This window comes from Sorex araneus, chromosome 3 (genome assembly GCF_027595985.1).
Source record: "Sorex araneus isolate mSorAra2 chromosome 3, mSorAra2.pri, whole genome shotgun sequence".
NCBI lineage: Eukaryota > Metazoa > Chordata > Mammalia > Eulipotyphla > Soricidae > Sorex > Sorex araneus.
Window position 1 is genome coordinate 185943958 of NC_073304.1, and position 16815 is coordinate 185960772.

Here is a 16815-nt window from a genome sequence, read left to right on the forward strand (position 1 = left end):
TCGCCCCAGGCCCCGCCCCGCAGCCAACTCTCGCGCGTGCGCGCTGCCGAGGCCTTGTTAAAAGCACACACCACTTTCCTAATCCCCACCCCCATAAAGCAAGTTAGGGGAACAGTAGTCCTGGTAAAGCGAATACACGTCACCACCGGAAGTAGTGTCAGAGGGGAAGAGGAGGGGGGAAGAAAGGAGGAGGGAGCCCTTTGGGCGGTAAAATGGCGCCTGTCAGAATGGGAAATCCAGCTGCAGAGGCTGCAGTCCCGCTCCCCAGAGGCTAAGGCATCCCCGGTCTCGGGGAGGGGGAGGCCGCTCCGGTTCCGGCATCCGCGCCCTTCGGCTCCCCCTCCCCTCCTCTTCTCAGCCGGCCCTTTCTTCGCTGTCAGCTCGCTGCTGCCCCCGCCCGCCCCTTTCCCGCGGGTAGCCCCTTAGCGCGCCTGCGCAGCGGGCCACTCTCTTGCTTACCCCCCTTCCCCTCCCCCTTCTTTCTCCCTCCCTTCTCCCAAGCCCCCTCCCCTCATGCCCCCTCCCCCAATTCTCCATCCCCTTCTCTCCTGGTCTCAGAGGGCCCCGTCTTAGCCTGACCTGTCTCAGCCCGTAACCTCCGCGAAGCCGTCGGTGCCACTCCCCGCCCATGTGGGCCCCCGCGGGCAGCCCACGCCTGTCCCCCAGCTCTCCGTTACGCTGGGCTTTCCCCACGCTGGGGGTGGCTTTCTGAGCCGCCCGCTCCGTGCTCCTCTCTGCACCTTCTTCCGGCCACTCGGGGCCCCCGTTCCCCCTCCCGTCGGCGGGGGGCTGCCCCCGGTGGGCTGGCGGAGCTGGGCCGCGGGGGCCCCGGGGCCGGCGGTGCCGGGGTCATCGGGATGATGCGGACACAGTGTCTGCTGGGGCTGCGAACGTTCGTGGCCTTCGCCGCCAAGCTCTGGAGCTTCTTCATATACCTTTTGCGGAGGCAGATCCGCACGGTGAGCCTTGGGTGGGTGCTGGTGGTGGTGGTGGCTACCTCTGTCAGTGGTGCTCATGGGTTTTCGCAAAGTGTTGGGGCTGTTGGGGCCTCGGGACTGAGTCTTGGTGGCGGCTTCACCCGCTAGCTTGAGTTAAGGCATCCTTAGTTGGGCATGGGTGGGGTGGAGAGGAGGAAGACCCTGTAGTGGAACCAAGATTGTTGGGCAGGAGGGCGCCTAGACGGGAACTGGATCTGGCAACTCCTGGGGGCTAAGGTAGTGGGAGGAGCACTCTTGAAGAAAACTGTAGTTGTTAAAGAAAGGTAGAACCGGGGGACACCTGTTTGATGGCAGTAGATCTGCTGGTGTGGACTGGAGAAAGACCCTCCTGTTATTAAAAACCTCCGTGTGTACTTGGTCTTACAAGGGCAGACTGGCTTATGTGTCAAGGGTGTATCAAGGGTGAGGATGGCCTTACAGGACAAGTAGGGAGAAGCCTGGAGCCACCAAGGAGAAGCCCCGCTTCTTTCCACACTTAGTGTGAACTCCTCCACAGTGGCTCAGAAAACTTCTTTTCATAGCGGGAATGTGTGTATCTGGATTTATTGAGCCCTCGGGATATGTGCATGATGGCCTTTCTTTAGTTATGGAAGTACATTAAATTTTGGGTGTCCCTAGCAGAAGACAGGATTGTCAGTTACAGGATTTGAATCTGAAGAAACAGATTCTAGCATTGTGAGAGATACAGTGGGAACGGGAGACTCTGGATGTACAAGTATCTCTGGGTTTCTGCCCCTTAGTTTTTCTCCAAGGTCAAGGCCTCTTAGTCTAACATCTTTCTATCAATGTACTCTTGTGTTCTCATCACCACTTGGAAAATTCAGTGAACTGGGGTGTATGAGTTCTTCCCTCTGCACTCTTTGGCATACTTCAGTGAGGACTCTGACCTAGAAAGAAATCTGAAGAAAGTCCCGGGTGGTAACTGTGGTTGACATATTTGAGAGAATGGGCTTGGCTTTGTATGTGTCTGCTCCTTTACCAGTATACTTTACTTCCTGGTAGATGGTGAGTATTCTGAGTGATCATAGTTGTAGGCAGGGCTGTTTACTTGACGAGTTAGAAGTCAAACTTGCCTTGTTTGTGTGAGGCCTTAAGTTTGATCCCTGGCACTGCAAAAAAAAAAAAAAAAGCCCGGAATTTGAGGTCATAGGTGATGAGATGTGTGTGTGGCTGCTTCCTGTGTTTTTCTGTGTAGGCTTTCTCCCTTACTTTGTTGTAAGCATTCACCCCTTCAACTCCCAACATGTCAGATTTCTGTTCTGTGTACAGGGAGTACTATAGTAGATTCAGAGACTAGTTACTTGAAAAATTGTTCTCCTTCAGGCAGCACTGACCCCACAGCCTATTGTCTTCCCTTCCCTTCCAATTTGGTTTCTCCTCCCACCCCCCTTACTGGCAGATGCTTTGAGCATTCCCTACATGCCCAGCATGTGCAACCCGAGATAGCAGACAGGACACCCGAGCTACTGCAGTCCTCTTCATGGCCAGGGAAGAAAAAAAGGGCAGATGTCTTGGCATCAGGAGAGAGGGCCCATGAGTGTTTTCCAGGGGGTAGTCAGCTTCTGGTGAATGTCAGGGCTCAGGGATGGACTGAAAAACATTGTGCTGTGAAAAAGAACAGAGGGAGGGAGTGGCCAGGTTTTGCATGGGGGAGATTCTTATATTAGAATAAGCTTCTAATACTAGGAGGCCTGGAGAATCTGGAAGGCTGAGGTGGTAACATCTTCCATAGCCTTTCGCGCTGGTCTTCTTGATACTCTATCAGTAGGTTTGGCCTGTGGGGCTTACAGTGTCCTTGCTTTTTCCTGGGTACCAAGATAAGGAGGCTGTTTAGAGGACTGAGGTTGCCTGTAACTTGTGACTTGGCCAGTAGAGATAGAAATGGACAGGTGGCTGGTTAAAATAGGCTTGATGGCCCCTAGCCAGAGGAACTTAGCTGACCTGACAACCCCCGGATTTCCTCACCCTCTGCTACCCTTTAGAGAACCCAAGGACCTCCCAACTTGACTCTTGTTCCTGTATACTAAAGAATTTCAGGCTTTCAGTTTCCCAGAGGAGGTGATGGGACTTGCCACAAAGAATCCCTGGTATTGAGGGGCTTAGGCATTTCTTTCTTTGTCCAATAAGGCCAGATTTCCTGGGTAAGAGGGCAGGTTCTTAGGTCAGCTTACCATGGTGACTATCCTAGTTCCATTCCCTCATCTATTCTAATATTATTGGATCAATCCAACTATAGTATTCCGGGAATATAGTTATAACAGAGACAAAAATCGTGGTGTAGGGGATGGAGTAATAGTACAACTCCTGGGGCCCTTGGTTTACATATAGCTAACCCAGATTTGATTCCTGCCATCCCTGGTCCCCCGAGCTCCACCAGAAATGTTCCCTGAGTGCAGAGCCAGGAGTAAACCCCAAGCACTGCCAGGTCGGACCCCAAAACCAATATATGTGTATATATATATATATATATATATATATGTATGTATATATATATTTTTTAAATTAAAAATAGCCATGGTGTCATGGGGTTTCATTCTAATAGGGACAAAACACAACAAGTACAGTTCCTAATTCTGTGGCATTAGGTAAGATATTGAATCTCTCCAACCTTTAATTTTATCATCCTTAATACAGATTATGGGGCCAAAGATACAACAGAGTAGTTAAGGTACTTGCTTTGCAGTAGTTAAGGTAACAGACCCTGGTTTGATCCTTAGCACTGCTGGTGTGGCCCCAAAACCAAGCACAATAGCAAATGAATGGTATTTTTTTGGTTTTGGGGCTCTACCCTGCGGTTTTCAGGGCTTATTCCTATCTCTGTGTTTAGAGATTGCTCAGGGATCACTCCTGGTGGAACTCGGGAAGCATAGATTGGCAGCTTGGCAGCTTGTAAGTCAGGTGCCCTACCCTGACTTTTTATTATTGCTCTGGCCCATATTTGTGTTTTTGAGAGGTAAATGAAATTTTTTTTTCCCTTTGGGTCACCCCTGGCAATGCTCAGGCGGTTACTCTTGGCTCTCCACTCAGGAATTACTCCTGATGGTGCTCTGGGGACTGTATGGGATGTTAGGGATCGAACTGAGGCCTGCTGCATGCAAGGCAAATGCCCTATCTGCTGTACTATAGCCCCGACCACTAAATGAAATAATTCTAACCCATTTGGTAATTAGCATATGAGAAATGTTTAGTGTGCTACTTATTATTCCTGAGGGATGTTTCCTTTTTAAGAGTTCTGATTCTCTCTCTTGCTCTTCTTAGGTAATTCAGTATCAAACTGTTCGATATGATATCCTTCCTTTATCTCCTGTGTCCCGGAATCGGCTCGGTGAGTAGCTGGTTGGGCAGACTCCTCTGAAGTGAGGTAGGATTCTAGGCCTGGGCTGGAGGTTGACTGGTGTTATGCTTCCTCTTGTGGTTCAGGACAGGTGAAGAGGAAGATCCTGGTGCTGGATCTGGATGAGACACTTATTCACTCACATCATGATGGGGTCCTGAGGCCCACAGTTCGACCGGGAACGCCTCCTGACTTCATCCTCAAGGTGTGTGGATGGGAACTGATGGTATAGTTGTATCTATTGCTCTCCTCAGGCCTGGACTCCCTTTTCTAATCTGAGTGTCTTGTCTTCATCCCCATCCCCTTTTACCAGCATTCACCTGAAGAAGAGAAGTGGTCAGCGGAAGGGTGGGAGGTGTGCTTCAGGTTGTGTTGTGGTTAGGACATTTCCCAGTCCTTTTCTGTTCCTCTGCAGGTGGTAATAGATAAACATCCCGTCCGGTTTTTTGTACATAAGAGGCCTCATGTGGATTTCTTCTTAGAAGTGGTAAGTTTGTAAAAGGGATCAGGAGCTCTGTGATGAAGGAATAGTTCTATGGTTCTGGGGATTTAGAGGATTGGAGGAGGTGATGAGGAGAAATGGATATGGGCAGTTTGGGAGTGGGGCAGTGGTAGCATGTTCAGAGTTTTTATTTGGTGGTGGGAGGGCCACACCGGTTGTACTCAGGGCTTACTCCTGGCTTTGCACCACTTAGGGATCATTCCTGGTAGTGCTCAGGGGACTGTATGGGGTGCTGGTGATCAAACCTGGGTTGGCTACGTGCAAGGCAAGTGCCTTACCTGCTATACTATTGCTCTGAGTAATTTTTTTTTTTTTTTTGGCTACACCTGGTGGTGCTCAGGAGATCATATGCAGTGGGAATTGAACCTGGGTGGGCTTCATGCAAGGCAAGAACCCTATCTACTGTACTATCTCTCTGGCCCCTATAATTCTATTTTTCCACAGGCTTCTTATTCTTTTATTTTTGCATCTCTGAATCATAAGGATAAGATTGAATTTTGGGGTGTTCAGAGTTTTGTGTCCTAGGAAATCACTCCTTGCGAGTTCAGGATACCATGTGGGATGCTAGGGATTGAACCTGGGTCAGCCACATGGAAGGCAAGTGCCCTACCCACTGTAATATCGCTCCAGCCCCAGAGGTACTTTTCTAATGAATAGGAACTGTATGTCTCAATGAAGATCACCCTTTCTGAAGCTTCTCTTCCCCAATGTATTTAGGTGAGCCAGTGGTATGAACTAGTGGTGTTTACAGCAAGCATGGAGATCTATGGCTCTGCTGTAGCAGATAAACTGGACAATAGCAGAAGCATTCTTAAGAGGAGATACTACAGACAGGTAAGGGGCTAGAATCCAGTGCTAAGAAAGAGATTTGGGAGGCAGGTTGCCAAAAAAGGACCTGAGTTTGAAGCATGTGTTCCAGCTTCCCTGTAGTGGAACCTGGGGGTACAGGGAGTCACATTTCATAATTCCCTTTATGGAAGTTGGCTGCCCTCGAGTTGTTGGGACTAAGGGAGCAGTCAGAGGACGAATCTCCTTTTGATGACCAGCTCACCCTGCCTTCCAGCACTGCACTTTGGAATTGGGCAGCTACATCAAGGACCTCTCTGTAGTCCACAGTGACCTCTCCAGCATTGTGATCCTGGATAACTCCCCAGGGGCTTACAGAAGCCATCCAGGTATGAAAGAAGGTAGTGAGACTGGCAGGACCATTAAGTAGTTTTGAGGCAGTATTTTGAATGCGTGGAGCTGGGATTCTCTGATTTATTGTAAGTTCAGATGCATTGTTTCTCTTAAGTAAGATGTCCACTCCTCATGTGTCTGTTTCATAAATCTTATTTCTCAAATCAAATTTGTTTCAGGTGAGACACAGTAGCAGTGAAATTTATGCAAAGCCTCACACTAGCATGCTATGTGATGATTAAAATTTAGGGCTGAGGAGATAACTCGATGGGTTAGTGTATATTTTCACGCTGGAGGCTCTAGTTCAGGTCCTACCACTGCATGGTTTCCTGAAAACTTCCAGAAGCAACTCTTAGGCACAGAGCCAGGATTAGCCCCTGAACACCATTGAGTGTGACCCAGAAAAACAAAGACAAAAAAATTATTTTCAGTATAAATCAGTGAGGTTTTAAATAGGTTGTTGAGTTTGGGTGGAGTGGTTCAGAGGTATATATTTTAAAAGTAATAATCTTCACACCCTAATAAAAGAAAAACATTTTGGCTTTCTTGAATCCTTTGTTCTCACATGCATTTTCACCTATCCTAGACAATGCCATCCCCATCAAATCCTGGTTCAGTGACCCCAGTGATACCGCCCTTCTCAACCTGCTTCCAATGCTGGATGCCCTCAGGTAAGGGAAGCTAGACATTTAGATTTTTGAGGAAAGGAGGTGGTGGGAGATCCCAATAGGGAATAAAAATTTGTCCTGTTTTACTTACTTATCTTTTTTCCCTTAAGAACTTAGCATTTGAACCCAGGTCTTCTTGTACTAAGCTCATCGCTTTTATTTAGCCTTTGGGTTTGGGCAAGCTGAACTGCAGTCTCCTCATGTGAAAATGGTGCTCATGTCTGCCCCACATCTCCAATGAGGCTGCCTAACACTAATATTGTGAGGATATCAACTATAAGGACTCTACCAATGCAAGTTATTGTCATCCCAGGTTCACCGCTGATGTTCGTTCTGTGCTGAGCCGAAACCTTCACCAACATAGGCTCTGGTGACAGCTGCTCCCCCTCCACCTGAGTTGGGGTGGGGGGGAAAAGGAGGGTGAGCCGTCTGATGCCCTGTCCAGTGATGAGGACTGCCTGGGCAGGGTCTGCCCCTCCCACCCATCTGATGCCCTGTCCAGTGATGAGGACTGCCTGGGCAGGGCCTGCCCCTCCCACCCTTCTGCCCTGGGAGCCCTGCACTCCACTTGGAGTCTGGATGGACACATGGGCCAGAATCTGAAGCAGCCTCACTCTAACTTCATGTCCGCACTCACTGGAGAGCCCAGACTGGGACATAAGCGGAGGCCTAGGAGAGCCGAAACTGTCTATGGTGAAGAGACAGGACTGGCTAGAGTGAGAATTCGGTAATCCAGGAGGCTCAAAACAGAAGCCAAGCCAGCTTTGTTGTGATTTGATTTTTTAAAAACTCTTGTACAAAACTGATCTAATTCTTCACTCCAAGGGCTGGGCTGAGGGTGGGAAACTGGGATTTTGGGCCACTGGATTTTCCCCCAACTTGTCCTCTTACTCCCCCACCTTCTTTCTATATTCCCTCCGACCTGTAACCAGCTTTCTCGCTCTTTTTTTCCCCCTTTCCTCTTTTAAACCATGCATTAATAACTTTGAAACCAAAGCTGCCCTAGGTCCTTCTCTGGGGGTTTGGGAAATGAAGGGAGGGGTCTTCGTTAACATCTACCCGGTCCCGTAGACACAGCCGAAAGATGGCCTTTACGAGGTGGTCAGGTCAGAGGGCTAAGTGGAAAAGCGCTCTTCCCTTAGCGGGGACGGAGTAATCAGCATCAGCAGATCCTTTGATGCAGGGCCTTGGTGATAAGGATGGATTCCCCAGGGGCAAGCACCCTGCAGTCTTAAGTCTGAATGAAGGAAAAACCTGGGCGCCGGAAATGACATACAGCTGGAGAAAGGGCGGGCTTTGCCCGGGCGACTGACTTGGGACAGCTTGGTGTTTCCCTGGCGGCTGGCGCGCTCTCCCGGAGTTGGGCCACTGCCCGCCCGGCTCCACCCCCAAGAGCCCGCCTCCCTGCGACCGGCTCTACTTCCTCGCACCCACCACGTGACGCTCCGCCCTTCTCTGAGATCACATGATATCTCTTTACACAGTCCGAAAGTAATCTTCCGCGCTGACGTAGTCCCTACCCTTTCGGACCTCCTCTCTAGTCCCTATTGGCCCACTCGTTCGTGGAACCCGAGTGTTTTCTGTTTCTCTCCAAACATGTTTAACTCTGCCCTTTATTTCTGGAGACCAACTCCATGTGGGTGCTATTTTGTTTCCGTGTCAACGGCCGCCGCCAGCGTATCCCTGCATTTTGAGAATCTATTCTTGTAATGTCTGCAGTTCTACGTTTTTCCTAAAGTAGATTTGGGAGAACCAAGTCTCAGAGTACGATTACCGTCTCCTGCCTCCAGCTTCGTGTAGGGGAAAATCGGAAAATGGGATTTTAGTGTTTTACCACAATAGCAAAAGCCAGTCACCTTGGCTACGTCGCTAGTTTAGTTCAAAATTGCTTCCAAAGAGATTACGCTCATGGCGTGAGTGGGGGTGGGGTGGGGAGGGGCGGTCAGTAGGTAGTGCTACGCTGGCGGCGTTAAGGCCGCTACGTTAGTGGCGTAATACAGTAGGTAGGGAGGTTTCTGTTGGTCGGTGGCAGGGTTGATGAATAGGGAAGTGGCGCAAGTCCCGGGATCGCTCCGCTGAATCCGCCCGCGCGTCGCCGCAGTCGCCGCCGCCCCCCGTCCCGGCCCCCCCGGGTTCCCTCAGCCCAGCCCGGTCCAGCCCGGTTCCCGGGAGGATGAAGTTCGTGTATAAAGAGGAGCATCCGTTCGAGAAGCGCCGCTCTGAGGGCGAGAAGATCCGAAAGAAATATCCGGACCGGGTCCCGGTGAGGACAGTAGCTACTGGGCCCACGGCGCGGGGCTCTGGCCCTGACGCCACATACTGACTTGGGTCTGGGACTAGTAGCACGGGTGTCAGGCTGCTAGCTCTGGGGGGTTTGAGAATTAGTCTGAAACAACTGTCCCTGAGGCGGAGGTAGAAGGAATGGGGTAGAGATAGAGCGAGGGATGTGGATGGGTGTGAGACCCTGGGGTTTGTGGAAAGGCTGGAAGGAGTTTTTGTGGACTGCGCTTCATTTGGTCATCCCTCGCCCCCAGCTACTTAATTTTTTTTTTAAATCGAGGCTTTATCAGACAGACACGATCATTTTCGTCTGTTAAGCGAGAGCAGTGTTCAGACGCCCGATTCAGGGATATTGGCTGTTAGGGAGACTTGCGGGGGTGGGGGTGGGGTCACAATCTGTATTCAGGGCTGCACCGCGTGTGTAAAGACAAAGAGAAATGAATTCGGGGTGCCAGGAATGCTGTTGATTTAAGTTCTTGATCAGTGGAGGCATGGGACATCTGATATCTCTAAAATTTTTATTTTCCCCTTATTAGGTGATAGTAGAAAAGGCCCCCAAAGCTCGGATAGGAGATCTGGACAAAAAGAAATACCTGGTGCCTTCTGATCTCACAGGTGGGAATTTGACCAGGTTTACCTCCTGGGGGCGGGAGTGTTATCTGTGGGAGAGGCTCCATGTAGCAGCTGTTCTTTTGAGACATTTGTGACCTATGTGACTTTATTGCACCTTGTAACTTTGGCAGTTGGTCAGTTTTACTTCTTGATCCGGAAGCGAATTCATCTCCGAGCTGAGGATGCCTTGTTTTTCTTTGTCAACAATGTCATTCCACCCACCAGTGCCACCATGGGTCAGCTATACCAGGTATGATAACTGGGGATTATAGTAGAGCCTATAGAGGGGAGTTGAGGATTAAAAAGTTTTAGGTCTGCAGTTCTTGGAGTGGGTTGACTTGGTTAGCTCTTAATTTTATCTTCGACCATAAAATTTCGGGATAAGGGCCAGGAAGATAGCTCAGCTGGATGAAATGAATACTTTGCAAGCAGGAGCCCTAGGTTCAATTCCTAAGCACTACCAGTTGTCTTTTTTTTATCACCACAAAACAAAGAACAAAACAGGATAGTCCCTGGCTAGGGGTTTGAACATGAGAGTAGAGAAAAGGGGAGTTGTTTATATCAGTATGTATGCTCCTTTTCCTTTCTCTTTGCATTCGAAGGCAGAGAGAGAGCAATTTGAGATTTACTTCTAGGGATAATACGAAATCGAGCCCTGGAGCAAGTGAAGGAGAAAGTCCAGGCAGTGGTTTTGGGGTCTTCGAAAAGAATATTTGAAGAATGGGCCTGGGCAGTGGGTAGTTGAGAATGTTCAAAGCCACATGCCTGAGTACCGTCGTTTTCTGTTTTCACCCCAGGAACACCATGAAGAAGACTTCTTTCTATACATTGCCTACAGTGATGAAAGTGTCTATGGTCTGTGAAGCTGCTGCCCCTGAGGTGGGGTGGGGAGGGTCCCATTCTAAAGAGGTGGCCCCCCTTCCTTGACCTCCTTCTCCAGGCTCAACCACCGCCTTCCTTCTTCAGGACCTGCACTTCCTAATGTTTGAGGTTCTCTTCAGCCCCTTTTCGCTGGAGGATTAATGGGGGAGACAGCCTCTAGAACCTTTCTCCTTTCTTCTTTCTCTACCATTTTCCCACTTATGCTTTAGACTTCTTGATTGTCAATCTGTTACATTCAGTGGTTTTGGTTTCTGTTCCCTGACTGCCCAAGAGGCTCAGAACCCCTAACAATCCCTTCCTTTCACTATCTTCTCTTTTGGGGGTAGATGGAAGGGACTGAAATTGTGGGGGGAAAGTAGGAGGCACACCAATAAAGTGGAAACCACCAATCTGAGTTGAATTTTGCTTTGTGTTGCTTCCCTCTCCCGTTTTTTGGTCTTCAGTGGTGGGGAAAGAAGTGGCTGGAAGAATAGTACATATTTTAGTTTACTCTGATTGAGGACTTTTTGTGTGTGTGATGAATAGACTGCTCTGAGTATCTTTTCATGAAACTCCGTTTAATATACGAGTTTAATATACGAGTGCAGTTTAATATGCGAGTGCATTGAGCCCTAACGTAAAAACCTTAACCTTTTTTTGTTTGTTTTTTTTTATCATGGGTTCCTGTTGAGAAAGTTAAAAAATACCTGCTTTCTTAGAAAAACACACCTATGGGGCTGGAGCGATAGCACAGCGGACAGGGCTTGTACGCGGCCAACCCGGGTTGAATTCCCAGCATCCCATATGGTCCCCGGGCACCGCCAGGAGTGACCCCTGTGCATTGCCGGGTGTGACCCCAAAAAGCAAAAAGAAAAACACACCCATATTTATTGTAACCTATTGGATTAAGGAAGAAATTTTCTGGTATGGGAACCGCTAAAAGGACCTGGTGTTTCATTGCATATCTCTTTGCTGTGTAGGCATGTGGGACTCTGCGTTGTGGAATTCAAGGGTGGGAGAAGACCTGTAGAAGGGGGAGCCATTATCACTAGGAGAACTTCAGCTCCCAACCACCATTTCTGTCTGACCGGAAATGCGGGCGGCCAAGAAAGCGAGACCGAAAGAGAACGCGCGCGCGCATCTGCTGAGCGAGGCAGTATGGTGGCCGAGAGTTCTAATCCCTTCTTTCCCTGCTTTTGGTCCCGCCCAGCCTACACTTCCCAGGAGCCCACGCGCTCTTTTCCGCTCGCCCTTCTTACTCCCAGTCTCCCCGCCACTCCCCGGTGGAGCGGGGAACGGCTTAGTGCGCCTGCGCCAGCCCTTGGCTTGCTGGGAACTGAAGTTCCGTCGCCTAATGCTGTCCTCTTTCCGCTGCCCCCGGAAGGACTACAACCCCCTTGATGCATTGCGCGTCGGCTCTCGCGAAGGGAGGGGAAGAAAGGAGGGAGGAGGAGGAGGGAGCAGGCGGCCGGCGGCGCGGGGGGAGGGGGCCTGGTCCGGGAGTGCGGGAGGCTGTGGTAGAGAGGGAGGTGGTGGCAGCGACTAGAGGACTGGAGTCACCACCGGGCCCAGGCAGGATCTCTGTGGAGCGAGGTAGTAGGAGCATCGAGCACCGGAGGCGGCACCGGGATCCCCGGCTCAGGGAAGGGGGGCGCCGGACCGGGAGGAGGGGAGGGGGCGATGCTGGAAGCCATGGCGGAGCCCAGTCCCGAAGGTGAGCTGTCGGCCGGCACAGGGCGCAGAGCCGGCGCGGGGGCGGTCGAGGGATCAATTGGCAAACTTGGAGGTCGAGCCCCGGAGTCCAGGGGGAGAACGCGGGGAGAGGGTCGGGGCCCTGCCTGGCCCTGGAGGTGGAAGCACAGGGAGTTAAGAAACCTTGGATAAAGAGGAGTGGGAGTCTCGGCTGGAGGTAGTTGGTGACTGGCCACTGAGGAGGGGGTGGGGAGTGGGAGCTGGGAAGCCGGGGCTTCGGGGGCTAGTGGCTGAAAAGGGCCTTCGGCATGCTGAGGCCCTGGAGCTGGGAGGTTGGGGGGCTCGGGGGGCGGGAGAGTTGAGGAGGGAACGTGGAAGAGGACGGAGTGAGGAGCTCGAGTTGACGGAGGCGGGGGAGTTTGTGGCGGCGGTGCCGGAGCTCCCGGTAGTTATCGCCGGAGCTAGTCCGGTGATTGTTGGGGGGGTGGGCCGAGAGTTGTGGGGAGAGGAGGGGGTTTGGGTATTGTCTGCGGAGGGACCGTGTCGAGGGGTAGTTGTGGGAGCGAGCGGGGCAGCCCCGGGAGCGGGCTAGTTGTAAGGGCGGTGGGGCGGGGTGCCGGGGAGGGGGGGTGTTAAAGACCGGTGAGTTGTTGGGGGTTGGGGGAGGTAGACGGCGAGGGGGAGAGCCGGGAGTTGCGGAAGGCGAGGGGGCCAGCAGCGGCGGAGATTGCTGTGGAGGGAGAGGAGCTGATGGCGGGGGGGCGGGGGGTAGAGTTTGGGGATCCGTAGCCTAGTGACTTGGTGCCGAGTACGGGGGCGGAGGGGGAGCGGCGGCCGGAGAGCTCGAACTGGGCCCGGGGCCCCGGCGGGGAGACCGAAGAGCTCGAGACGGGGAGGGGCCAAAGCCCCGGATGGGGGCGGAGGGACAGCGAAATTGTGGGGAGCGCGGTGGGGGTGGGGGGGCAGGTGGGGCCGCGTCCGGGTTAGAGCGCTCGGATCTGTCCCGAACGCGGAGTGGCGTTGGGTGTGTGTGCCTGTGTGTTTTGAGGGTGTGGGGTGAGGGGCGCGCCGGGCCTCGTGGTCGCGTAGAGGGGGCCGGAGGGCGGGGAGCGGTTCGGCGTGGTCATCTTGAACCCTGGGGGCCCGGCGGCGGCGTGTGCGGTCTCAGGGCCTGGCGCGGTAGAGCGCGACCGGGAGACCTCGGGGTACTGGGTGTGTGTAAAGGACGGGGGGCTGGCGGCAGCCTGGGCTCGGCTGGGGGAGCGGTTTGGCGGGTGGGGCGCCGAGATGTGAGTAGACGGGAGTCGGAGAAGCCGTGAGGGCGGGGGGCGGGGGGCGGGGCGCTGGGCGCCGGTGGGGGAAGGGGAGCGCTATAGCGAGGCCTGAGAGGGCGCCTTGCCCAGGCTCCGCCCCCTCACCGAGCGGAAGGGGGAGCTGGGGCGGGTCCAGCACAGCTGGGGGCCTGCTGTCTGCGTGAGGGACCTGTAAGAGGGAAATTGATTAACTTGGAACCTCGAGGTCCTGTGGTGGGCTTTTACGATTTCCCAGTGCCTTGACTGGCTTTTATTGCTTTCACAGATCCACCTCCGACCCTTAAGCCAGAGACTCAGGTGAGGTTTACCTTACCTCTGCAGCCTACTAGTGACTGCAGGATACCTTGCCCCTCCCTTCCCCTCCTCCCTTTCCCAGATTTTTCCCCAGAGACTATGCCTTTGGGAATGCCCCTCTTAAACTCCTAGTGATACATGTTTCCTTTCTTTCAGCCACCAGAGAAACGTAGAAGAACAATTGAGGATTTCAACAAATTCTGCAGTTTTGTCTTGGCGTATGCTGGTTATATCCCCCCTAGCAAAGAGGTGGGGACAATAGGGCAGTGGTCTAGGACTATAAATGGACTGTTGAGCAAGTTCCTGTGGCTATAGAAGAAACCTAGCAGAAATACCACATATGGAGGCAAGGGTGGGGGAACGACTGGGGAGATAGTACAGCACCTTATGTGTGGCCAAGCTTGGGTTTGATCCCCAGCACCCCATATGGTGTCCCGAGGCCCTGCCAAGAGTTGTCCCAGAGCACCACTGGGAGTGAACCAAAACCCAAACAACAGCAAAAAACATTTGTGGGGGCCAGAGAGTACAGCGGGTAGGGCTCTGCCTAGCATGCTGGTGACGTGGATTGAATCCCTGGAGGCAGATAAGGTCTCCTGAGCCCTACCGGGAGTAAGCCCTGAGTATAGCTGGGTTTATACCCCTTCACCCCCCAAAATTTAAAAATTGAAAAACACGCCTATGATTAATATGAAACCTGAGGATTCAGAGTGGGGGTGGGGTGGCTTGAGCAATAGTGGATGATAGTATTAGGTTGCTTTTGGATATTTTTCGCTAAACTGAAAATGGTAACAAATGAGTTGTATGTAAATACTACAGTAGCTTGGGGGATACATTGTTGCCATGGCTCTTAAGCTGGAGGCAAAGGGCCCTGGGACGTAGAGTTTGATCACTGGAAACAGGCACCTAACAGAGGGGCATTGGGCAAAGAGTGTTGGGCAGGATATTTTGGAGTAGGTCTAAGCCTGGGTTTGTAAACTGGGTTGTAGAGGAACACTGGACCTCCTCCTGACCTTGATTTCTCCTCCTTTTAAGGAAAGTGACTGGCCAGCCTCTGGCTCCAGCTCTCCATTGCGCGGTGAGAGTGCTGCAGACAGTGATGGCTGGGATTCGGCCCCCTCAGATCTCCGAACCATCCAGACCTTTGTTAAGAAAGCAAAGTCATCTAAGAGAAGGGCAGCTCAGACTGGTCCCACCCAGCCAGGACCCCCAAGGTCCACTTTCTCACGCCTGCAGACACCTGACAGTGCTACCCTACTTGAGAAGATGAAGCTCAAAGACTCTCTCTTTGATCTAGATGGACCTAAAATGACATCTCCACTATCCCCCTCATCTCTGACACATGCGTCCCGTCCCCCTGCTTCTCTTACCCCAGTGCCCCTTTCCCAGGGGGACCTCTCCCAGCCTCCTCGAAAGAAGGACCGAAAGAACCGAAAGTTGGGGCCAGGAGGGGGAGCTGGCTTTGGGGTTCTTCGGAGGCCTCGACCAGCCCCTGGGGATGGGGAAAAGAGGTCTCGAATCAAGAAGAGCAAGAAGCGGAAGTTGAAAAAGGCAGATCGGGGAGATAGACTCCCACCTCCTGGGCCTCCACGGGCACCTCCCAGTGATACAGACTCTGAAGAGGAGGAGGAGGAAGAGGAGGAGGAGGAGGACGAGGAGGAAGAAATGGCAGCAGTTGTAGGCAGTGAAGCCCCAGTCCCTGTGCTGCCTATACCACCTGAGGCTCCTAGAACCGCTGCCACCGTCCACCCTGAAGGAGTCCCTCCCACTGACGGTGAAAACAAGGAGGTAGGCAGCACTGAAACAAGCCAGGATGGAGATGCCAGCTCCAGTGAAGGAGAGATGCGGGTAATGGATGAGGACATCATGGTAGAATCAGGTGAGAAGTTGGGGGCTGGCCAGGGGCAGCAGGGATGATGGGCTTGGGGTGTTGGGAATCCCGAGAGCTCAGGAGGAACACCAAACAAACCTTCTCTTCCCCAGGTGATGACTCATGGGATCTCATCACGTGTTACTGCCGAAAGCCCTTTGCAGGGAGGCCAATGATTGAGTGCAGCCTTTGTGGAACGTGGATCCACCTCTCCTGTGCTAAGATTAAGAAGACCAATGTCCCTGACTTCTTTTACTGCCAGAAATGCAAGGAACTGCGGCCAGAGGCCCGGCGGTTAGGAGGGCTTCCCAAATCAGGAGAACCCTGACATTGCCATCTCTAGGCTGCAACGTCCAGATGACAACATAACTTGGGAAATGTTCCTCAGGGTCCTCAGTCTTATCCCCTGGAGCTTGGATATTGTTCCATTTCAAGGCAGGAATTCCCAAGGGAGACTTGTTTGGAAATGAGTATTTCATGTTCCTTTTCTACCCTCCCTTCCCACCTTGTGGACTCACTCGAACTCGGATCCATTACAGTTGGAGGTGGAAGGCTGTTTGGGTCCCTAGACACTTAATATCTGTCCCTCATATCTGCCACCCCTCACTCTCTGGGCCAAGGTTGGAATTGGGATGGAATGAAACAGTTGTCTATAAAACTAGTGTAAATATAGCATTCCCCTCTTTCATCTTCTATCTCACTACCCATTTATTCTACACCGGTTGTATTTTTAATTTTGGATTTCCCCTCTTGGGTATGGCAGCTCAGAGGTGGAATATCAGCCAGAGCCCATCCGAGGGAGGAAAGGAAACAGAAAGGTGATGATTCCCTCACCCTTTGTTTTTAAAATAATACCGGCCAGGTCTTTGTACAGACAGCCTGCGTGTTGTAAATAAAAGAGTGGGCTCTTTGTGTTTATAGCCCTGACTGTTCTGGTTGGGGAAGGGAGGCTTTGGAAAAGATGGTAAGAACGCTGGCCAGCTGCAGAGCTAAGCCCACCTCTTCCGAGCTAATAATCACCGGGCCCCCCTTTACTCATACACTCTGTGGCCTCAATTGGCTTTACAGCCCACCTCACTTAACAATCTCCACCCACAACCCCCGCCCCCCACCGCCGCAACCCAAAATTGCTCGGAGTCTGAGTAGGTAAAGGGGGATGGTCAGCAGTGCCCTGCCCCCTACAGGCAGTTGCCGGCTTTGCCGAAGTACGAGAGA

The 16815-nt window shown here is 52.1% G+C and overlaps 3 protein-coding genes across 4 annotated transcripts; all 3 read left to right on the forward strand.

The window, feature by feature from the left end:
- The first annotated feature begins 49 nt into the window (after positions 1–49).
- On the forward strand, positions 50–7677 carry CTDNEP1 (CTD nuclear envelope phosphatase 1). 2 transcript variants are annotated; one of them, XM_055130930.1, is made up of 8 exons: positions 50–959; positions 4257–4323; positions 4419–4537; positions 4748–4819; positions 5552–5668; positions 5898–6009; positions 6600–6684; positions 6792–6980. In XM_055130930.1, exons 1-8 carry the CDS (start codon positions 858–860, stop codon positions 6796–6798), a joined length of 681 nt encoding a protein of 226 aa, XP_054986905.1. In that variant the 5' UTR covers positions 50–857; the 3' UTR covers positions 6799–6980. The 2 variants fall into 2 exon arrangements, with proteins under 2 accessions (XP_054986905.1, XP_004604948.1); XM_004604891.2 differs by lacking the exon at positions 6792–6980 and adding an exon at positions 6995–7677 and having other exon boundaries at positions 73–959.
- Positions 7678–8640: 963 nt separating this feature from the next.
- On the forward strand, positions 8641–10849 carry GABARAP (GABA type A receptor-associated protein). Its single transcript, XM_004604892.2, has 4 exons — positions 8641–8944; positions 9498–9576; positions 9705–9823; positions 10371–10849. The coding sequence occupies exons 1-4, from the start codon at positions 8855–8857 to the stop codon at positions 10434–10436; spliced, it is 354 nt and encodes a 117-aa protein (XP_004604949.1). The 5' UTR covers positions 8641–8854; the 3' UTR covers positions 10437–10849.
- Positions 10850–11907: 1058 nt separating this feature from the next.
- On the forward strand, positions 11908–16520 carry PHF23 (PHD finger protein 23). Its single transcript, XM_004604893.3, has 5 exons — positions 11908–12148; positions 13705–13736; positions 13890–13982; positions 14766–15609; positions 15714–16520. The coding sequence occupies exons 1-5, from the start codon at positions 12115–12117 to the stop codon at positions 15926–15928; spliced, it is 1218 nt and encodes a 405-aa protein (XP_004604950.2). The 5' UTR covers positions 11908–12114; the 3' UTR covers positions 15929–16520.
- The last annotated feature ends 295 nt before the right edge of the window (positions 16521–16815 follow it).